The 21416-nt window shown below is 44.2% G+C and overlaps 1 protein-coding gene across 2 annotated transcripts in view; it reads left to right on the top strand.

Moving 5' to 3' along the window:
* The first annotated feature begins 1110 nt into the window (after positions 1–1110).
* The window catches only part of gpc5b (glypican 5b), a 135605-nt gene continuing 115299 nt past the window's right edge, over positions 1111–21416 (top strand). For both annotated transcript variants that reach the window (XM_061240432.1, XM_061240431.1), the window contains exons 1-2: positions 1111–1624; positions 10475–10636. In XM_061240432.1, coding sequence (XP_061096416.1) covers positions 1456–1624; positions 10475–10636 — 331 coding nt within the window. In that variant the 5' untranslated portion in view covers positions 1111–1455. The remainder of the gene's footprint in view (positions 1625–10474; positions 10637–21416) is intronic.

Below are 21416 nucleotides of genomic sequence, written 5' to 3'. Positions count from 1 at the left end.
CTAATCCACGATATTTGTGAAACTCTTAATTTACCCGTTCAATGGCGTCTTGCGGTGTCCACATCACTTTAGGCTACTTGAGCGTCTTCCTCCTAGGTAGCCTAATTGTTGCACTGAAACACAAATAAACACGGCTCCAAAGTTGCCTACCAAATTGCCGATGTTCTTCTTGTCAAATGTCGCATAAAAGTGCAAAGTTACTCCTTTCATTAGTTTCAGACGTGTACATAACGTTGGCTAATAAACCTACTGTCCAACTTCAAATTATGCAATGTAGCGCGTCAGTTCGTTTAGGCCTTCTAGGTCTCCGTAAACTATTTGCTAGCTATCTAGCAAATTCACTTTTTTTTTTTTTTTTACCGAATTATGAACGATTGTTGGCTCGTATGATGACAGTAAACATTGATAGCATAATAAATGTATTTGAAAATTCTGTTCTGTCACTCTAGGATTTTCGATAGCTTTTTGATCATGCTTTTTCGGTAGATGAGACGGTAGGCACACGTGACTCTTCTTGGACTCGCTGGAAAAAAATGAAAAGAAAAACCTCAAATGCTTTATTTAATGCGCTGCACCAGTTAAGAGTATTACATATACCAATTTTAATTAAAATTGCATAGCTTTCGTTCGTTCAAAAAATAAAAGGATTTGCAAAAGGACGCAGATCATATAGCTACTGACACATAGTACACTGCATTGACAGTGATAATTAATCAACTATATCGGGGTTCTCAGCTGTAAAATATTCAAATTGCTTATGCATTTTATAAAGGCAATGCATTTTTATGCAATGAATAAATTATTATTGATTGACCAACCATTTTGCCTTACATAGAGGTGCAAGCCTGCAGGTGTCCCTCCTGTGGTGTCAGCATTAGGCTAATTAAAGAAAATAGAAGACGCATGACATGTTTGAGCAAAAACAATTGGCTGTTCAGAAAATGTATACGCAGTAACAAATTGCCTATATCACGGTTTCAAGCCATTCAAACGCATTCTCAAAACCTGTGTTACAGGGAGTCAGTCTAATTATAGAGGAACTCAATAATCCATCTCCTACTATACAAATAACTCTTGGGGACAGCAAGCGCGGCGAGAGAGCGCAAGAGCGCATATGAGCAGAGAGCCCGAGAGAAAGTAAGCATGAACACAGACAAGCGAACCAGCTCGGACTGAACAGAAAGGGAGCAAATTGGATCGCAAGGGAATTCAGCCTTCTAGTCCGGATTTTTAAAATACATAAAACATTTTAATGGACTTCTGAGAGCTACCACGCCGTCTTTACAAACAGGACAATGTGAACGCATAGTGTCTGATGAAGTAATTATTGCAAAATAAAAAATAAAAAAATAAAAAGAAGAAGACAACGTTTCGGACAACTTTTACATTTTAACAGACTGAAATTTACATATCAGCACACTACCCGCCTGGATATCTGGGCATTGAGATGGTGCAATGTCCCGAGGAATATTCCCACGCGTTAAACTTTGCTGGATGTTGGTAACTGTTGCGCTGCTGGTAAAAGTTTCTGGCGTAAAGACCCATAGCTGTCATGAAGTCAAAACTACTTTTCAGATGCGTCAGATCGGCCCATTGAAATGGGTACCTGAAACACCTGGAACAGGTGAGTTTTAAGTTGACACTAAATATTGCTTTGATACCTGTAGCCTAGATAATGTGGATGTAGTGAGGTATCTTATTTGCCGGCTGCAGTCATTTAGGCAACGAATGTAACAATTTGTCAAACTTAAAAAAGACAGAAAATTTCAAACTCTAAGACTAAGTTTCTTTTACATTTTGACACAGCTTTCGATGAAAGTGGGAGCCTGTGAGTAGCCTATGTGCCGTATCATGATTTGTAGCCGAGGCTATTCGCTACAAACTAGTACTGTTGCCTGTGGCTGTATTTTATCTGTAAGAACTGATTTTTATACTATTCTCTCTCTGTAGGGGTTCATCTTGTTTTTTTTTTCAATTGGCAAATGTGAATTGTGTTATATTTCTGAAAGCCGGTGTCGGGAAAACTGAGATAAATTCACAGTGCTATCACGTGACCCTGCGCCAAGCGCGAACTACTGTATGGCATAAAAATAATATGCTGTGACCTCAAGAGACTGAACAAATTTGCTCCAATTTAGCACGCACAGGCTGTCAATACAAGATACATTGTATTGTGGTAAATGGGAGGTCATTTGATGTCGATAACACGATTTCAGTTAGCATGGCACAGCTTACTGATTCCACTTAGCCTACTTGCTGCTTGGATTCTTATTTTTATATGTGTAGATGGCTGAGTTAAGAAGGTAAGTATTTTTTTATGTTATACTAAAGGTATAATTTACCGACCTGGCCACAGTTTCTGTCTCGGTGTAGAGTAATGATTGTTTGCTTGCACGCTTTCTGGAATTTAGCACTGCGGTGAACTGTACAACTTTTCGATTGATAGGCCAATTGACTATTTACATTTACCGTATAGGGTTTGGGTGCAGGTGATTTAGAGCACTTTTTTCCTGACCCTCAGTGAGCATGCCGTTCTGCTGTAGACATTTACGATTTACGAACATCCGCATAGACCACGGTCACTGTATTGCAGCTTTACTGAATCACTTGGTGATTCACATCACTTGGTTTCTTCTTCTCTCTCCCTTCATGGTATCAGAGCTCTGGAGGCATGACCGGCTGCCGGCTAATTTATCATAATCAGTGTTACTCTTGTTAGTTGCTACTTGGGTAAACCCTCTGTTCAGAGCTCTGGATATAATGGGACTGAGGGATGGTGGGTGCAGTGGGTGGGTGGGTGGGGGGTTATTCTTTTCTAATCTTAGATCAAATGCCAAGCAAAGCAAGCTATTGATTTTTTTTTTCAGGGCTCTTGGATTCTGTGTCCTGTTTGCTGACTTGTTGAGGAGCTGATGGTAGGGGGCTTCTCAGTGAGGCCAGGAGGAAAGGTCATAGAGTGTTGTATTTCCCAAATAGCAGGCCAAAGACCGGCACTGCTTTATGACAAGGTTCTGGAGAAGATTAATGGGGCACAAAATAATTCCTTCTGCACTCGGCCTCGTTTTTACTAAGTCACACTTTCTGGTAACTTATAACTGCACATAGCCTACCCGACTGTAGGGTCGATCGATTATTATTATTATTTTTAAATGACAACAGTGATGACACCCATTAATCTGAGGTGCTAATGGAAAGCGAAAGTGTAATAAGTGCAAAAATGTCCTTGTTACATTACTCAGTTTACCAGGTGAACCTTGGGCACGTTTGCATGTATATATTAACCCCTTTGACAAGTGAGAATGAATCAACTGGGATTGCATGAAAAAGTGTTCAGCAATAAGTGAAAACAGGATAATGTTCTTCTTGAGCTGTTCTATTCACTTCTCATTGTTTATTTTGTAGCAGAGTGGACAATCCAACCTCCTAATCTATTTTTATTCACTTTATTCAGACAGGAAAAGACCAGAGAGAGGGTTGCAGATAGAGATTTAATCACAGTGTGACATAGTGTGCAAAGGCATTGGGCCCCTGGCTACACAGACTGTAGGGCCTACCACACAGTCTCCTCTTCCATTTTGAAATATGAAAGCTTTGCGAATATGACTTGTAGATAGCAAATGGACAAGTGCTTCAGGATAAATAGCATTGATTGAAATGAAAGCACCACCAGTTTATACAGGGTTTGTTGCCCACAGCTGATTAGCTTCAATCTATAAAAAGAGTTGATGAAAAAACACCACTGTGTGAACCTGAACCATGAGTTAATCAACGATCATAATCTTAGGAAGAACAAAATAATTATGCTTTTGATATGTTGATTTTTTAAAATTCAATGGTAGTAGCGGTTGGTGTGGAGCTCAGAGACTGCAGAATGATTATTGTTTGAAATTAAATGGCAAAAATCAGTGCATATATAATTATGTATTACTCTACAATAGGAGGCTCACACGATGTAAGTGAACACAATAATTAATGAAAGTTTGGACTTTAGCTTCTGTAGCTGTACAATGTTTCCATAGCCATGCCTCTAGGTACAGTAGAATAAGTTGTTATGCTTGCTTTCATCGAGATTATCCTCAGTCTGATCTAGGAGCCTGCTGTTGTGCGTTTGTGATTTGGCTGTGTATTGTAATTGGACGTTGAGAAGCACACCGCCTTTCATTCCTCATCAGAGCAGCAGCAGTGAGACAGACACAGGCCTACATTTCAGAAACCTTGATGTGGGCACAATTCTAGATTGTCAGCTGTCAGAGCATACAGTATCCAATTTTTGCGTTTGCCATATGGAAGACAATCCCCTCATCAAAAGCCGAAACAGCTGGCGTCAGACAGGGGACTGGGAGAGAGGGGTGTTTTAGACCTGCGCCGAGAGAGCTAGCCCTTTACATATTTTATTTGCTGAGAATTAGTAGAAATTGTCAAGTTTAATTGGTCAGCTGATATACTGCGGTTGGGATCCTCGTAGTATGAGATACTGAAGAGAAAGGGAGCAGGTAATTTAGAAACTAAAAGAAAGTGAAACATCTCTTTCTTGCAGATAAGCTAAGCTGAATAATTCAACCATCTATATTATAGCTCTGTTGCAAATACATGCACTGTATTTTAGCCTACTTCAATGCCAGTAATAAAACAGTAATAGAAAAGGCTGCTATGTACACATATGTACATATAGTCCACATTGGCTTAATATTTAAACATTTTTTAAATTGTGACCGGTTCAGAATTCTGAACCGGTAATCAACAGAACTGGCAACATAACTGAGAACCAAATGTACGCTAGTTAGGTTGCTATTAAGCTAATATCTCCCAGCCTTTGTGGTCTTGACAAAATGGACTATGGTAGAGGAACCGCCTTGACTGCCAGACTGTGCAGTTGTATTACTAACTGCTGGCTACATACTTGAATTGTTTACAAAATTATTAAATATTCCCACTCGTAGCTAAAATAGAGAGTCAGGTAGATAGCTAGTAGCAACCTGCTAAAGTACCATTATGAAACTCCAAAGACAGCTGCAAAACCCGCTACATTACCAATGGCCTAGCAACCTATTTTGTTGCTAATGTTTGTTACTGTACATCATATCTGATTTCCAGCCATACTCTTGCCTAGTAAATATTAGAATATAATGGGGAAGTCTAATAGCTATAATACAGTGAATGCAGAATCTAGCTATTCTGTTAGTCATGGCTTGGAGTTAAGCTGAAGGCTGTGCAGGTAACAGGAGAAGTTTGCGTGTACGAGTGTGTGTGTGTGTGTGTGTGTGTGTGTGTGTGAGAGAGAGAGAGAGAGATTTACTCAAGTTTATATCACTATTTTGCAGTATATTGTACTATTATACATTTTAAAGTTTTGAGACTAATAAACTGAAGTTTGTGGTTCAACTAATACAAATATTTGAATTAAAATAGAAATAACATAAACGTAGTTAGAAATGGCCATATGGTAATTGTAGAAATGGCCATATGGAAATGGTAATTACATCTGCAAATAGAAAAATTATCTTAGATATATGTCATTTATTCACTTGTATTTTTGGCACAGGCTTTAAATAAGCTTACCAAAAGGTGTTATGTGTCACTTTATCTCCACCTCTAAAGGAATCCAATGAATTAACGCAAATTATAATTTTTCAAAGCTAGTCATGACCAGTACGCTGTTGTGCCATGGCTTAACACATCACTGGGAGAGATGATGTGCTCATGATCAGCCTTGGAATTGTGTTAATTAAACACTCATCTCTAATGTCAGGCAATCCACACTGATAGACCTGTAACTGATGCATTCGATTTAGTCCTGAAGTGGGCACTCTCGGAAGAACAGGTTCCCAAAAGACTTCTCTGTGTCTCTGCAGTGGAACCCTATGACGTTCAAGGGTTCTTTTTTTGGCAAAATGGTTCAATCTGGGAACTAAAAAGGAGTGTTCTATGGAGATAAGTCAAAGAACCCTGGTTGAATTTGGTTGCATCCTGGGGCCACTAATTCCTGGTGTGCTCATGGTCTCTTTATGAAGACAGCACACAGTCCTGTGAGCCCCATGTACTTAAGGGGCCCCCCGTTGATTAACATGAACCTTTCCCATAATCCCAGCAGTCCTCTGGAGATTGTTTCTCTTGACTTACTGTACGTGCTACTGTCTTTCTGTTGTGTAATCATGTGCCTACTGCCTATGCACACGCCCATCCAGTGAGGCAAAAAACCCCCCCAAAAAAACGCTGCTGCAATTTTGGCAGGGGCCCAAAACCTATTGCAGCCTTCAAACCAGCATGTAGTTATTTTAGTCTTGGTAAAACTCGCACCCCACACCCCCATTCTCCACGCTGAAAGCTTGCCACATGCCCTGGGATATTTTCATGTACTGTATACATAGCGTGGCTCCTTGGGGACCAGATTAAGAATGCCAAGCTGAAAGAGGGGCAGCACACATGCTCACAAAGAAAGCCATGCCTCAACAGGTGAAGAAGCCAAGGGTCTTGTCTATTACCCTCCAACCCCCCCTTACCTATTAAAACGGTGTCCTGTATTCAGAGCCTCACACAATGTACTGAAATTGTTCACAATTATAGTTCTGGCATAACTTGCAAGCTTGTTCCATAAGCAAAACAAAAATATTGTGGTCTCATTATTCATGCACACTTTTAAAATAAAAACCCTTTCATGTTTGCATAAGCATTGGCCAAGATACAATATTTATTTGCTTAACAAACACTCTTTTTCCCAGAGAAAGTCATGCATTTATGCTTTTAAAATGATTGGTAGGGTTTATGTTTTTAAAAAGATACAGATTGCTACTTGGAGTAACTGATTGCTCTGGGGTAACTGCACTGTTCAAGCTTGTTACAGCAATGCCTCATCCAGGAATCGAGCCTGCAACCACAATGACTGCTTTTGCCCGTTCTCCAATTCATATCTGTCTATCGCCATTTCCCTTTCGTTCCCTCCTGAAATCCTCTCTCATTGGTGGAATCTCCTAATAATTGGGATGATTGGTCACTCGTCATAGCATACCTGTTGTTGCTACCCCTCAAATTTGTTTGTGAAGAGACATCAATGCACAGTTCCAAGGTGTTATTGTCATGGATTGTGAAACTTTCCTGATTAATTGCATTACAGGGTAGACAAGACAACTGTGCTCATAATTATTCCTCCCCCTTTACGTTATCAAATCCTTCATCATCCTACTATATGACATTGATTATATTAAAAATATAATTGTCATATCTGTGGTTGAATATGATGAATGGATAACATATGGAACAGGATATTAATGAAACTCGTACCAGGATTTTCTGTTCACTCCTAATTTCTGTCCTTGCTTGTGTAATCTAAGCTGTCAATCCGCACCGACTCAAAGTGCTCTTGTTTTACAGTTTTTCCACTGCTAAAGTAAAAAAGGTTTTTGCAGGACAGAGGGGTGAGAGGCAGTGAGAGCCAGCCCAAGATGGAGGGAGAGAGTGGAGGAGAAGAGAGAGACTAAAGGAGAAGGTCAGGGGCGAGACAGAAGAAGAGGATGATAGATGGATGGCATAAAGAGTGAAGGAATAGGAAGCGGGTAAATTAAAAGGAAAAAAAATTAAGAGGGACACTGATAGTGCAGAAAAAAGAGGGAGAAACATACTAGAGGAGAAAAGAGAGAGAGCGAGAAAAAGGAGGCAGAGGGAAAAGGTTAGGGAGAGGGAGGTGTAGACAGAGTTGGACCTCTCTCGATAGCGCTGATGTCCAGACCAGGGCTTTTCAACATGCTCTGATCCAGGGACCTCCAACCAGGCTCAAAGGCATCCACAGGACCCCCATCATACCTTAAAAAGGGTTAACCAAGGGTTATATTTTCTAATATTTTCCATATAGTCTATATATAGTTACTGCATAACATGTTTGGTCAGGGACCCCCTACGGTACCTTCAAGGACGCTCACGGGTCCACAGAACCCCTATTGAAAGCCCAGGGAGTGAGAATGGCGACATTGTGCTATTGCGTCTCTCCTCCTTTAAGGAGTGTTGAGCTCCTACACCCGTTTCTGCCGCAGCGCTGCCCTGCCCATTCACCCCTATGCGTGCGCGACGGAGCTCCATTCATCATGGGCACTGCCAGGCTGCAGTGAAAGGCAGCATTCCTGTCTATTTGTGGTTTCCAAAGAATTCAGGTTAGCGGCACAGCTCACTCGGGCGATGTTTTCTTTCAACAAAATCCTTCCCAAACACAGCAAATCGGCGCTGAGTAAATATCCCGCACCTTTAGTAGATGGGAGGTTTGCAAAGTAAGCATAGTTCCTGAACTTGGAGAGAGTCGGTGGCTAAGAAACTGATTTCTGCTGCACTGGCGTGAAGTGTTATTTTTTCTATTAACGATGAAAGGAATTGGCTCGACTTATGACAAAAACAAAACAGAAACCGTGAAATTGAAATATTTTGATCTTTAATTGAATGTGATATTTGTACGTGTGCAAACAATATCCAACTGATATTCATATTTTGGATCTACATTTTGAGTATGAAGTGTTTTATCTCTTTAATTAAATGCATAATACATGCATTTATACTAGTGAAATTTAACTAGTGAAAGTGAAATTTATTTGAAATTGCAGCCATTTTGGCCACTTTTGGACTAATCAATGGACAGTGTAAATTCAATTCAAAGTTTATGGTCATGCTTCATTCATTTTGGGCATATTTAACATGCAGTGTGTGTGTGTGTGTGTGTGTGTGTGTGTGTGTGTGTGAGTATGTGGAGTACTCCCATCATGCCATATATAATGTTTTCCTTTGTCTAGTTGAATGACCTTAGTTATACTTTAATGCATCGCTATGTGTGAGGAGCTGCCAAGGGGAAACTCAGACTCCAGTTGAAGTTATGAGCTCATACCAAAGACATGGCTGAAAATGAAATAACAGGTTAATTCAGTTAATATCTTTTATGCTGACACAGCTAACTTATATAATAGCCCTTTATGATGAGGATGATGATGATGATGATGATTATTATTATTAGTAGTAGTAGTAGTAGCAGTAGTGGGAGGAGGAGTAGGTAGTACTACTATGAGCTTAAAATCCCCAGTTTTGGTGGCTTAACCAATTGAGACAGAAGGGCTTCATGACTTTGGAAGCAGTACAGTGGAAACAGTGCACTGCCAGTTCACTTGGACAGGTGATCCTTTTGGCTTCACACAGGATGGATATAATACTCCCTGCACAGCCTTGACAAGTTCTTCCACTGAGGCTGCATACAATTATGTCTTTAGATTTTTGAATAGCAGACAAAGACTGCTATATTATTATTATTACACACATTCCAAGGAGGAGGTTCTTTTAATCTTTTGGACTTTTGCGATTCTGCTCCAAGAAAGCGTTCTGCTGTTGATGTGCTGCTAAACGTCATGGTTCCACCAGTGGCACTTATTGCCACGGAGCGGGAGACCGGCCGTGACTTCACTCCAGAGCGATGTGTTTAATGGGCCGATGGGGGTCTCCGTATTGGTTCTGTCGCATTGGGGCCGAGGTTCCGGATGAGGGCGTACCTCTGGCAGCCCTCTTTAGCAGCTTTAACTGCAGGCCTCTCTATTGTGGTGTGACCAGGGAGTCAGGGTGAGAGGCATAAAAACACATGGGCCGTGTGTTATGTTGGAGGCTGCAGTGTGCTCTCGCCCTGCAATTATATACACTGCCGTCTCCTCTTCAGAGCACTGCTGTGGCATTGTTAGACTTCGGTAAGCCAGTTTAGTCAATGGCAAAAATGCTGCACGTTAGCGATGTGTTTGTTTCAGTCAACTTTTATTGTGTATTGAGTAGCGCAATACTGTTTTGGTTTCTGGCAGTTTCTGATAGATTCTCTTGCTCCTGTCAGCAATGTGATGTATGATATTTATTTAGCTACATCTCTACTAATAAATGCAATTAATTTGCTAATGAACGTGTTCCACTGTTCTACTGTGCCACTATTTCACAGTTCCAGTGTTCCACTGTCCATTAACCCGCAGTTCCACTATCCTATTAACTCACTGTTCCAATGTTGTGTACCGCCCTTCACACTGCTCCAAATCAAATTTGGGAATTTTATTTGGACAGCAGCTTTTTGCAGAAAACTTTACAGAGTAACAGAAGGGCAAAAAAGGACAAAAACCAGGCCTGAATCCCCCAAATAGCAAGCACATGAGGTAAAACAACTCCCCAGTGTGGAGAAAAATGCTCAAACAGTGGTGAGGAAAAAATCATCCATGGGGAAAAAAGCTCAGGAGGAACCCAGCTATGGAGGGGCTGCCCATCCTCCACTCGCCTGCTTGGTGTAATGTCAAGGTTGAATGGCTGTAACAGGAGTGTAGTAAGGAATTTGTCAGAGCAAATCAAATGGGTTGAGCAGGTAACAGTTGAGGTAATAAACTAGCTGGAATGTAGAAAGTCAAAATGAGTGGAAGTATAGTGTGCAGTTTACAGAGGCAGGGTGATGCTGTCCTAGAGTCCCACTTTTTCCTTGTTCCCCCAGATGCAGACCTGCAGATCTGCAAACACAAGGGCCCCACCTGCTGCACTCGCAAGATGGAGGAGAGCTACCAGGTGGCTGTGCGGAGGGAGACGCTGCAGAACATCCGCTCCTACAGCTTTGAGCTCAAGTACCTCATCGTAGGCCACATCTCCTCCTTCCAGGGTAAGCGCTGGCTGTGGGGGGCCGTGAGTGGGGTGTGGGCCGAGCGGGCTGAGGGAAAGGGGGTAGGACAAGGCTGGGGCTAGGCTATGCTAAGTGTGTTATCCAGGGTAGGGTTTTGCTTGATGAAAAGATATGAGGTAGGTTCACCCACACAAGCTCTACCACCCAGCCATTTTAGGTGCTCCGTCCCTATGTGTTCTCTCTTCATGGGTCACAGACCTTTTATCTGGACAGTATAAAGGCCAGTTTGTAGTCGAGCGACACTCTGTCTAAACTAAAATTGCAGAATGTTCCTGAAGGTTCTATTGGCTCTGCCACTGGACTGTAAGGCCTTATGTTGGTGCAAGCCAATTCCTGGTCCTCCTAGGCATAGGTTGGCTTGATGAAGGTGTTCCTCCTCATCTTCATGGTACTCTTGCTAATTCTCCAATAAGGGAAGGACTTAATTGGTCCAACTTTTGTCACATTAGGGGTTCTGAAGGTGATTTGAGGAATGAAACTGTCACTGCCTTCCTGCGTTGCTCTTGGTGGACGTCACAGTAAAACCTTCCAAGCTGGCCTTCAGCAGACCACAGAGAATGACTCATCCCTAATGTCTTGATTTCACTCCCCGTTTGGTCTCTGAATAAAAACACATGACCCTTGGGGAAGACTCCTCTGTGTTCAAGGAATGAAAGGGAATCAAACGCATTTCTTTCTTTCTCGCTGCCAAGTTCACTGGCTTGTCCGCACAGCAGTGTGCAAAGCAAGCAGGCAGTTGTGAAGTGCGGCCCTGGGCCTCGTTCATTTCCGCCGTTATTGCTTGTGAGTGACCCTGCAAAAAAAAAAAAAAGACGGTGTCTGTGTGGATGTGGATGTGGTCTTTTTTTCAGCACACATTTAATTGATTCCAGCCCGATTCCCTTTTGGAGTTAAGAAAAAAGAAGGGGGAAGATTGTGCGACTTGCTTCAACGGGACTTCCCTCTATTTCCCTCTCAGCAAACGCACAGCTTTCTCACAGCATCAACGTTTCTGAAAGGTTGCCACGACATGGCAGAGTGTTTGAAAACATGCCACGCGTTTGTTCGAGGACAGCTGTGTGCTTTATCTGTGTGTGTATGTGTGGGGAAAGCAGGGATTATGATTCCTTCACTGGATTGGTTCAACACTTATTTCTTCCTTTGTGGACTCTGTTCACTACAGAAAACAAATAAAAAAAAGGTCCCTCATTAAATTCAGTTTGATGACAGAGGGGCGTTCTGGAAGTTGTGATTGGTGGAATGACTGGAGCCATTCTAAAAGCTGGGACACTCTTTTACTCTCTGACCTGTGCAGTGGGGGTTGTTGTATTGGTACCCTGGTTGCCATGGAAATGGATATTGGGCAAATAAGAAAGGCAAGGGACAAGGTTTTCTAAGCCTCTTTCTCTGGAGAAGAAGTTTGGAAATGTCATTTGAATTCCTAAATTCTCTGCCTGTGAATTAAAAGGGAAGTTCGACTTTAAATATACAAAACCATATGATCCGCAAACTTTAAAAGTAAAACCATGACATAAAATGCATGGCTGCCTGTAGCTTGTTTAAGGATAGATATTTGGGATTTTCAGTTTGCCGAAAATGTCTATTTTTGTTGCTACTGTGTGAGCTAAGAGGGCTATTAGACAATGTGCAGACTGTGGTGTCTGTCTGTAATCATTAGGTTTGGCGCTACTGACAGTGCTTGGTAAGCAATCAGAGCCTCTACACAGGAAAACACCCACTATTTCAGCTCTTCTCTGGTTCTCTCTACATTACTGAATTTATGATTATACATATCGTGACGTACAATTAGTGTATTCTTCTTCTGTTGTTCTAAATTAGGGGGGCGATGGGCTGGAATGGGTTCATGATGACAGTCTCATGGAGTGTCTTATCCTAGCTAAAAAATGTGAATGGACACATCAGCGTATAATTTCCACCCGATTGTGGTTTGGGTAAGGCCTGAATGTGCTCCATTCAGAGAGATCCTGTCCAAATAAAATAATATCATTCCTGGCAAGGCGTGGATCCAGGGTCACGCGCTGGTGGTGTTCAGTGTCTGTGGCATTGCCGTGGTAATGTGGCGGTCTTGCCAAGGCTCACAGACCTGAAGCTGGTCGAGCCAAGAGAGCGAAACTGTGTGTGAGGTTAATATCGCAGCAGAGCTGAACTTCTCTCCCGCTCAGAACACATTCGCAGTGGACGGGTGGGTAAATGATACTGCGTTTGATTTGGCCATAAAGCTCCATTTATGCAATGCACATGGTGAGTGAGCAGAATCATTATATTACATAATGGCATTTAGCAGATGTTCTTATCTAAGGCAGTTTACACACAGGCCATTCATACTGTTGAGCTGGATAATTTACTGAAGCTATTAAGGTCAACAGAACCGGCTTAAGAGTTTTGAGGGCAGGGGAAATGATCGCAGTGAAGGGTTGTAGGCGATCATGGACCAGAGAACTGGTAGCATCAAAAAGCTAAAAAATCCGAAATGTCCTTCACAAAAACAGTAAACATCCACAACCTCAACTGTGTGGCCTACGGACGGTTGTGTCCCTAAACACCAGCATTTATGCCAGCAGCCTGCTCTGCAGGTGAAGTATCTTGCTCAAGGGTACGATGGCTGTGCCCCATTGCTTGGAATCGAACCCACAACCTTCGAGTGGCCAATCCAGTTCCCAAAGCGTTTCTGTGTGTAGTTTTTATGTGTTGTATGTTCTGCAAATACCTTGGTTCAGTAGAATATTTGCCTTTATCAGAAAGGTTGCTATAGGCTCAGTCTCAGAGTAATGGTACATTTACTGCGCGAGGCTGATTTTTTTTTTACAGCTCGGACACAAAGATGCCACTTTCAGGAATGCAGAGAGCAGATTTCCAGCTCTTGTGTGAACCCTTTTTGGTGAAAAGGGGCCTCACGTTGCTACTGTTTAATCTCTCCTACATTGTTTCTTTAAAGTAAATGTTTAAGATTGATCTGCACGCTCGGCTTTTTTCCCCTCCTCTCTCTAAAGAAACTTCTCCGGGAGGAGAAAGAGAAAGTTCGACAGTGGGAACGTTTTTCATGCACTCTGCCTCTCTTTATCTCTCTTTCTCTCCCTCGCTCTTTCAGCGTCGGGGGATAAACAACGGGACTAATACGGATGGGGTGAAAGAGGAGGAGTGAAAAATGTTTAAATTCACATAGTATCCTTGGAGATGTTTTACCATTTGAATTAGTGGCCCTAACGAGGTGTCTGAAAGGGATGAAAAGGCTGGTTGTCCTCTCCAGCTTTCAGTGTTTCCCCTGGTCAGGGCTGGTTCCCTTTCTAAAAAGGGAAGCGGGGGATTCATTCTGTCTGTGTTTTTTATTTCCATGTGAAAGAGTGCGGATGATGTCAGGGATGTAAACAGCAGCGTCCGCAGGGCGCAGACGCCGGTTTGCGCGCGCTCGCTCGCGAGGGGACGTCCCCCGGCCCGTAAACGCCGCGCGCGTGTATGCGGTGCCTCCGCAGCCTGAGCGTAACCGCCCCTGAAAGGGCCCTTTCTGGTTTCATCCCGCGTTGACGTTTCTGTCAATCTCGTTGTTTTTTTTTTCTTCGTCCGGGCAGAACTTTCGCTTTGTAGTTTGTAATGCGAGACGTGTCCTAGCCTAGGCTCTTGGCAGGATCACTGTTTTTTTTTCCTGGATGTCTTTGGTGTGAAAACGGCTTTAACAGCCAGAGTGCACCCCCACCTCCCCCCACTGGTCCACAGTAGAGCGGCAGGGTCGTGGCACCAGCACCCCTCCATAATGCTGAGCGCCAGGCCGCCAGCCACTGGCTACTGCTACCATTCATAAATTACACCCATAATGCACTGCAGCTATCCAACACGTCCTCAAGGGCTCGTTCTCTTTTCTTCTGTGGAGCATCCCTGCTTCATTCCTTACACTGGGGTACTGTAAGGACTACACACTTTCAGGTTGAGGATCCCTAAGACCAAAGGTGTCAAGTCTTATCTGAAAAGGGCCGTCGTGGGTGCAGGTTTTTTGTTCTAGTCCAGCGCTAAGACCCCAAATTCTACTTATTAAGGTCTTGATTGAAGGTCCCAACCATGATCAGTTAATTAGTTGAATCTGGTATTGTAGTGCTGGGTTAAAACGAAAACCTGCACCAACACCAGCAGATAAGGTTAGACTGACTTGCGTCGGACTACTTTACAAGCATTCCCATGGATGACTTCATTTTGTGTTTGTGGATAGCCTAACTTTGTAGTTGGAAACCCCTTTTTGCCTTAGTGCCACACTCACACTCTGGTTTGGGGGTATCACTGAAACATTGACTGAGATGTGGATAGCACACCGGCCTGTTTGCGTTTGTTGTAATATTGTTGTGGATCAAATACTCAAAAGTCTCTTTTGCGCTCTGGCCACAAACACCACACGTGAAGTGTCTGCATGAATTTTTGTTGACAAGAACCGGGAACACAGCCTCATTTGACCCCTAAATAGCAACGAGGGCAGGATTTGGACGCCCCGTTTGTTGCGACACGACTTCATCTCTGTTGATGCATCTACAGCCCTGATGAGGCTGATGGCTCGGCCCTCCACAGCAGGACCATTGCAGAGCTGTATTTATTTTTATAGCTGAGGTCACGGTTCAGACGATCAGTCAGCTGAAGTCTTCCGTTTGCTTCTCTCTCGGCCGTCCTCCCTCTGCCCTCGCACGGACCGAAGACAGTTAAAATATTCCAGAATGTTCTCCTGTATTTTCCTTTTTTTGATGAACGTCGTGCTGCGCTTTTTGAATCATCGGTCCAAAGCGATCTGAAGTGGCCGGCCAAACGCGGGCTTCTCCAGAACACTGTGTGATTGCTGGCGCTCCTCTTCTGTAATAACAGGGACAGGAGGTGATGCGTGCCACGTATGTGGTGTCATTTATGGAAAGAGAGCAGAGCCTCTCCAGGTGTTGAACAAATTAGATGGAAACAGTGTTTTTAATTAGTTTTTGTTTTGACACACTAAAATACAAACACACACACACACAGTTAGAAATATGCACACTGATTTAATGTTGGTGGATGCGAGCCTTCTTCAAGGTCATTGTTTCTCAACCTCAGTGCTGGGGACTCGCTGTGTATGCTAATTTCATCATCAGTTAAGGTTAATTAATAATTAACCTTAATTGTGTGGTTAAACTTATTTTAGCACAATGCAGGTTTGGCTTGTTGCCATTTGCTGTCAGAAACATTTTACATCCAATGCCTTTTGGTAGGTTTCCACACTCTCGGCGGATTGGACTCAACTGATTTCACCTTTCAGTCGTAATTGGATCAATTTAAAATGGAACCTCTTTAAATTGGACTTGTTTGTCATACTCTTGGGGATGGGTAAAACGCTTACAATTAAATAAGATCTGGGGAAGCTGTCACAGAGCAAACTTCAATAGCAAATAGCCAACTGTGGCCTTTACTTTGTGATCGCATGGAAAAGTACCATATGATGGTTAGTGCAGATCGGACAACTTCAAATACATTCAGGAGGTACAACGGTAAGACTAATGAATTATTATTTACACGATTAGAAGTCACTCATCTACAGTACAGTATATGCAGCACTATGGAATATGGGACATGTATTGTTTCACGGCATCCATAGCTATTTGTGGCATAATGTGGCTTTAAGAGGGTAAATCCTCCTTCAGTGAGCTGTTGCGATGTCTAATTGGGAACAATTAGCAGCTTGTTACGACACGGAGCTCGTTAGTACGGTTGGAACAAAAGCCAGCGTGCACAGTGGGCCCCAAGGACCAGGGCTGAGTAACACTGCTCTAGACCCAGCCACCATGCAGTGGCCCCATGGTCTCCACTAGGACGGACTTCAGTTAAATATCTGCAAATTGGAAATTGTTTCAAGCCTTGCTGACTTCAGAGAACCCGCCGGGGACCTCTGCGTGTAACCGTGACAGCGGCTTCCAGTCCTCCATGACACGGCCTTCCTGCCGCACCTCACCACAGAACATCCATTTGCTTTTATTTCCCCTCCATTTTGTACCATGGCTGTTTCCATGAACCCAGTAAGGAAAAAGGAATAAAAAAAAAGAGATTAGAAGTGCGGGACATCTTCTGGAAGGACTTACTGGATTGTACGGAAGGATGGTAACAGATGCTGTGAGACAGCCAGTGTGTCTAATTCCTTTATGGTTAGTCCAGGAATGCTGTGCTGGACTGTGCTGGCCCATGTGCTGACTTTAATCACCCCCCCCCCCCCCCCCCCCCACTCCCGCTCCCCCTGGAATACCGTGTGCCTCCCCAGCGGGACGGGGGCCTGACACACGCCTGGAGTCCTCCCAACAGGCTGCCGGAGCCTCTCCAAAATCCCATCCCAGGCATGGAATGGCCTTGTACGCCGGGTGGCGTTTGGTTATTAGACACATTGGGGTTTGGTGTCTGCTGTGAAACGTTCCCTCAGTGCTGTGTTGCAGTGGTCACTTTACTTCAACTACTTCAGTGTTACTTTAGAAACTTGAGGCTGTTCAAAGAGGTGTCCTTCAAACCCACCCCCCCCCCCATCCATCCTCTGTCATTAGCTGAGGAACATTACGTCCCAGCTCCTTGTCCAACTCCCTCCCTAATCCCCTTTGAAGATGTGTGTTTGGACAGAGCTGCGCTGTTGTGTAAAAGGAGATCAGGCCAAACACTGTTAATGGGCCAGATTTCATGATCAGCTCAGCTTGTGCTACTGTTAAATCATTAGCTTTGAAACTTTCCTCTCTTTGCTTTCTCCTTTTTTCCTCCTTTCAACTTTATTCAGGAAATGGACACTCACTTTACATAAAAAAACAATAGAACAATGGCAAGGGTCAAATGACTGAAATCAATTATTAAAACGATTTAAGTGATCAATGCTCATTGTAAACTTATATAGCAACTGAGAGATCGATTTAGGTCACTTCAGGGTATGCATCCAGGCAGCATTGTGGCCATTACATCTAATTCCCTCTCTGTCTCTTTTGGGAAGTCTAAATTCATGCAACTATGCCTAAACATTTTTTTCTTGAAATGAGCTGGTGGTACATGAGCCTGGCATCAGCATGTTTGAGGAGCTGGACTGGTCAGTGTCATCTGGATTTCTGGGCCTAACCCTCTCCAAAAAGTAGCCTTTTCATAATTGGTTATGGGTCATGGAGAAGATAGTCTGTGAACGGACTGCTTGAATTACACCACATCTTAATCTGCAGCCCGCTGGCCATTTTGATGTTGCTGCACAAAATCCAACTTGAGCCAAGTATTAGAGAAGCAAAGTGGCCTTTCCAAATGAGCTTTAGCCTGTGGACTTTTCGTTTTGCAGAAATCTTTTTTTCCCCCATTTGATTAGCTTTGATCTAGGACTCATATTTGGCTACTCGGCTCATAAGCTGCCAATGCAAGATTTTGTCTTCTTTCACGTACTAAGTCAAAACGCACAGTGCTGAATTACGGTTGTGCATGATGTGCATTTCTCTTTGCCTTCGATTTATAACGCTTAACGTTCTCCACAAGGCTCTGCGCTAACATATTTTCCGCGGAGCACATAAATAATTTTTCCAGTTAGCGCACGTCGGTTTTCAGTGGCAAACGTTCCTGAAGCGGGAGCAGCGTGGAGCCCTGGCAGTGTGTGCGCAGTGAAACCTGACGGAGCCCGAGCTGATGGTTTTACCCACTCGAGCACCGGAACACGTCTAAAACAAAATACTGCCATGTGCTAAGAACGCACAGGGGCCTATTTAAGTGGTGGAAGAGGCTGTTTCCACTCGCCCGGCGGTGAGGATAGAGTGAGGGCGGATAAATATTATCCTGTGCTTGCGGTCCCACCGGAGAAGGTCCGTGACATTGATCCGGCCGGTAAAAATAGACCAGGCGACACCTATAGGACTGGGTGTGCATTGAGGTCAGTGGTGAGGAGTCAGTTCTGGCGCGAGGTGTCTCCAGCCAGCCCGGACGAGCCCTCTTATACCGACGCTCAAATTCGGCCCCGGGACCGCACCCTGCTCCGGGCCCCGTGGTGAGAGGTGGTGCAGGCGGAGAGACTGCCTTTACAGTCAGCTGTCACGTTTAAAGATTGGTGTCCCCGTTGACCCCTGTACACCCCCCTCCTATGCAGCACCCCCCTGCTCCAGCACCGTATGGCTCAGTTACCAGGGAGCAGGGGCCCATCACATGACGGACCAGTAATCCCTGCTGTTACATGATGCCATCGCATTTGGGGCGGCGTTGCTAGGCGCCCCGTCCTCAAACAGAGAGCGTGGAGTGGAGCTGGTGGTGGTGGTGGGGGGGGGGGGTCTTGTCGGTCGTTTGGGGTGCCCCCTGTTTCTCTGTCCGGGAGTTTCGGAAAAGGGTAACTCTTACTTCTTCGGCCCACGTAGGGCTGTGACAGGGTGGGGGGCAACCAGAAACCAATACCAGTGTGGATAGCTTTCAAATTAGCACCCCCACCTTCCCCTGCCCTCTCCCACGCCCCAATACTCAGAGTGTCTGTGTGTGTGCGTGTGTGTGTACATATGCATCCTGTTATCGCAGGGCGATTTTTTCCTTCCATGAAACACGATAGCGCTAGTTGCTGTTTGGTGTAAGAGGATTCAGCCGAATTGATTTGCACGCATAATTGGAATCGCGTGTGTGCGGAAACCGAGGATGGGAATGACGCAGGTCAACCCGAGGTGCAAAGCTATCCTTGCAAAGGATAGTTTTTTCCCCAAAAAACATTCAAGCTAATTTAGTAATTAGTTACAAAATAGTTCATTGGCTTTTTACATTCTTCCTTTTTTCCCTTTTCTTGAGATCTCAATTGAATGCTGCACTTAATTAAATTCAGCCCTGCAGTCCTGTCCCATTGTGACTCCAGCAGACGACCCGCTGGATTACACAGTGAAAAGAAACGGCGGCCATTACAGAGGGTGCTGGCGTGCACCTCCCAAACAGTGCTGGGACAGCCTACGCTCAGGATTGGGCATTCAATATTGGGGAGGAGAACATGTCTATAAAGAATGATTAGGCTACTTCTCATATGCTAGACTCATTCCCTAGATTGAACCTACAGGAAGGGGCTGTACAGCAGCGTTTTTAATGTGCGGTGTGTGGCTCCAGTGGGACCGTGCCGAGCTGGTGAATTTGGGGAGGGGGGAATAGTGGGAGGCGAAGCCCTATTGCGCTCTGAAACTCTTATCCCCCTGGGGTCCCACCCACCCCGCTAAAGCTGTCTGGGTCCAGCTGGCACCCTGCTCTCCGTGACAGTGCCACTGAATGCCCACCACAGAGAGGAAGGTAAGGGGGCACTTTTGTTCGGATGAGGAGGGCAAGCAGGACCCCTGAAGGGGAGCCCATGAGTGAGCTGTGTACCTGAGCTCAAGCCCTGGAGACCGAGAAACTTGAGTAGCTGAGCCTCTTAACAGCAAAACGACCCTGTCGGTCAGACAATACTAAACCACCAAGAGTTGTTCTGTTTTCAAACGGAAAAGTTGATGGTCGATTCCATTTCAATGTTAACCATTGTGCAAATTTTTAGGCTTGTTAATTCATTCATTTCCATTCATTTCCGGACTGAATTTAAATACATTTGACCCCAACCTTAGTTATTATTTTCAGTAAAAACACGTGCTGGAGATTCTGAATGTCCCCAATGGTTCCTTGTGTGTTCAATCCATTCAGGATGTACTTTTGTTTGTATTACATGGTGTTCTTTAGAAGTAGAGGCTTATCTGTGGCTTTATATCTATGGGGGGTGGGGGGGTTTATCTTATTGAGTCACAATGTGGGCCAGCCTGTTGCCCCAGACTCTACCCCCGAAACGCACCCACATTATGAACGCCCTCCACAGGAATTATACACCAAGAAAGAAAACATTGTTTTTTACTAATATGTAGCAACTGTAACTTTGACCTTTCACTGAATAATGTGTAGTAGCTCGATGCCTGGTGTTTTAGTGGGCAAAGTACTGAGTCTGATGTATTGGAACCTAAAAAAAAACTGTCAAAAATTGCAGACCCCACCTTCTGGTCATCTGGGTTGGCTCAGTTGCACCAGACAAGATCAATCGGGCACAGACAACTATTTAAATCCAGAACAATTACGCATGTGACCTAAGTCATTATGTATGCACAGCCTAGTGTACATGTATATATGCACATACTCATGCACAGACATGGTGCAGGGGCTGGCCTTGCCTTACAGGAACTGCACTTTAAAGAGAGTAATATTTAGTACAGATTCAGTGTCTCATGTCGGGGCAGAGTGAGGAACACCTCAGACTCTCTGTGTGTAACCGTCTCAGTATCCAGGTCCTTCTATAATTGGTGCCTGGTACAGACAGCCCGTCGCGTCCGACCCCCTCCCACCCCCCCCAGCCTCTCTGATGTGTCTCTCCCCCCCGCTGCCGTGCCAGCGCCTGACCTTTCCTCCTGTCCCGCCGCTGTCTGGTCCCGCGCGGCAGGTGATGAGCCTGCTCGCCCCTGTGTTTGGCACGGCCTGCTCACTCGCGTGTGCGGCAGGGATCATTTAATTGATCGATGGAAGCAGTTGATTACACAGTTAAATTACCTCACCTTGTTTCTTGGGTCTGAATTTGTTGCTGATTTGAAGACGTTCGGTGTTTATGTGTATGTACTTCTGTCTGTTAGTGTGTGTGTATGTGTGTGTGTGAAGGTGTGTGTTTGTATGTGTATGTCCTTCTGTCTGATTACTTGTATCTGTGTACCTCTCTCTGTATCAGGGGATATGTACGTGTGTGTGTGTTTGAGAGAGAGACAGAGAAAGCGCATGTATGTACAAGTGGTGAAAAACAATTGAA

This window comes from Conger conger, chromosome 4 (assembly GCF_963514075.1).
Source record: "Conger conger chromosome 4, fConCon1.1, whole genome shotgun sequence".
NCBI lineage: Eukaryota > Metazoa > Chordata > Actinopteri > Anguilliformes > Congridae > Conger > Conger conger.
This window is presented reverse-complemented; position numbering and strand designations above follow the sequence as displayed.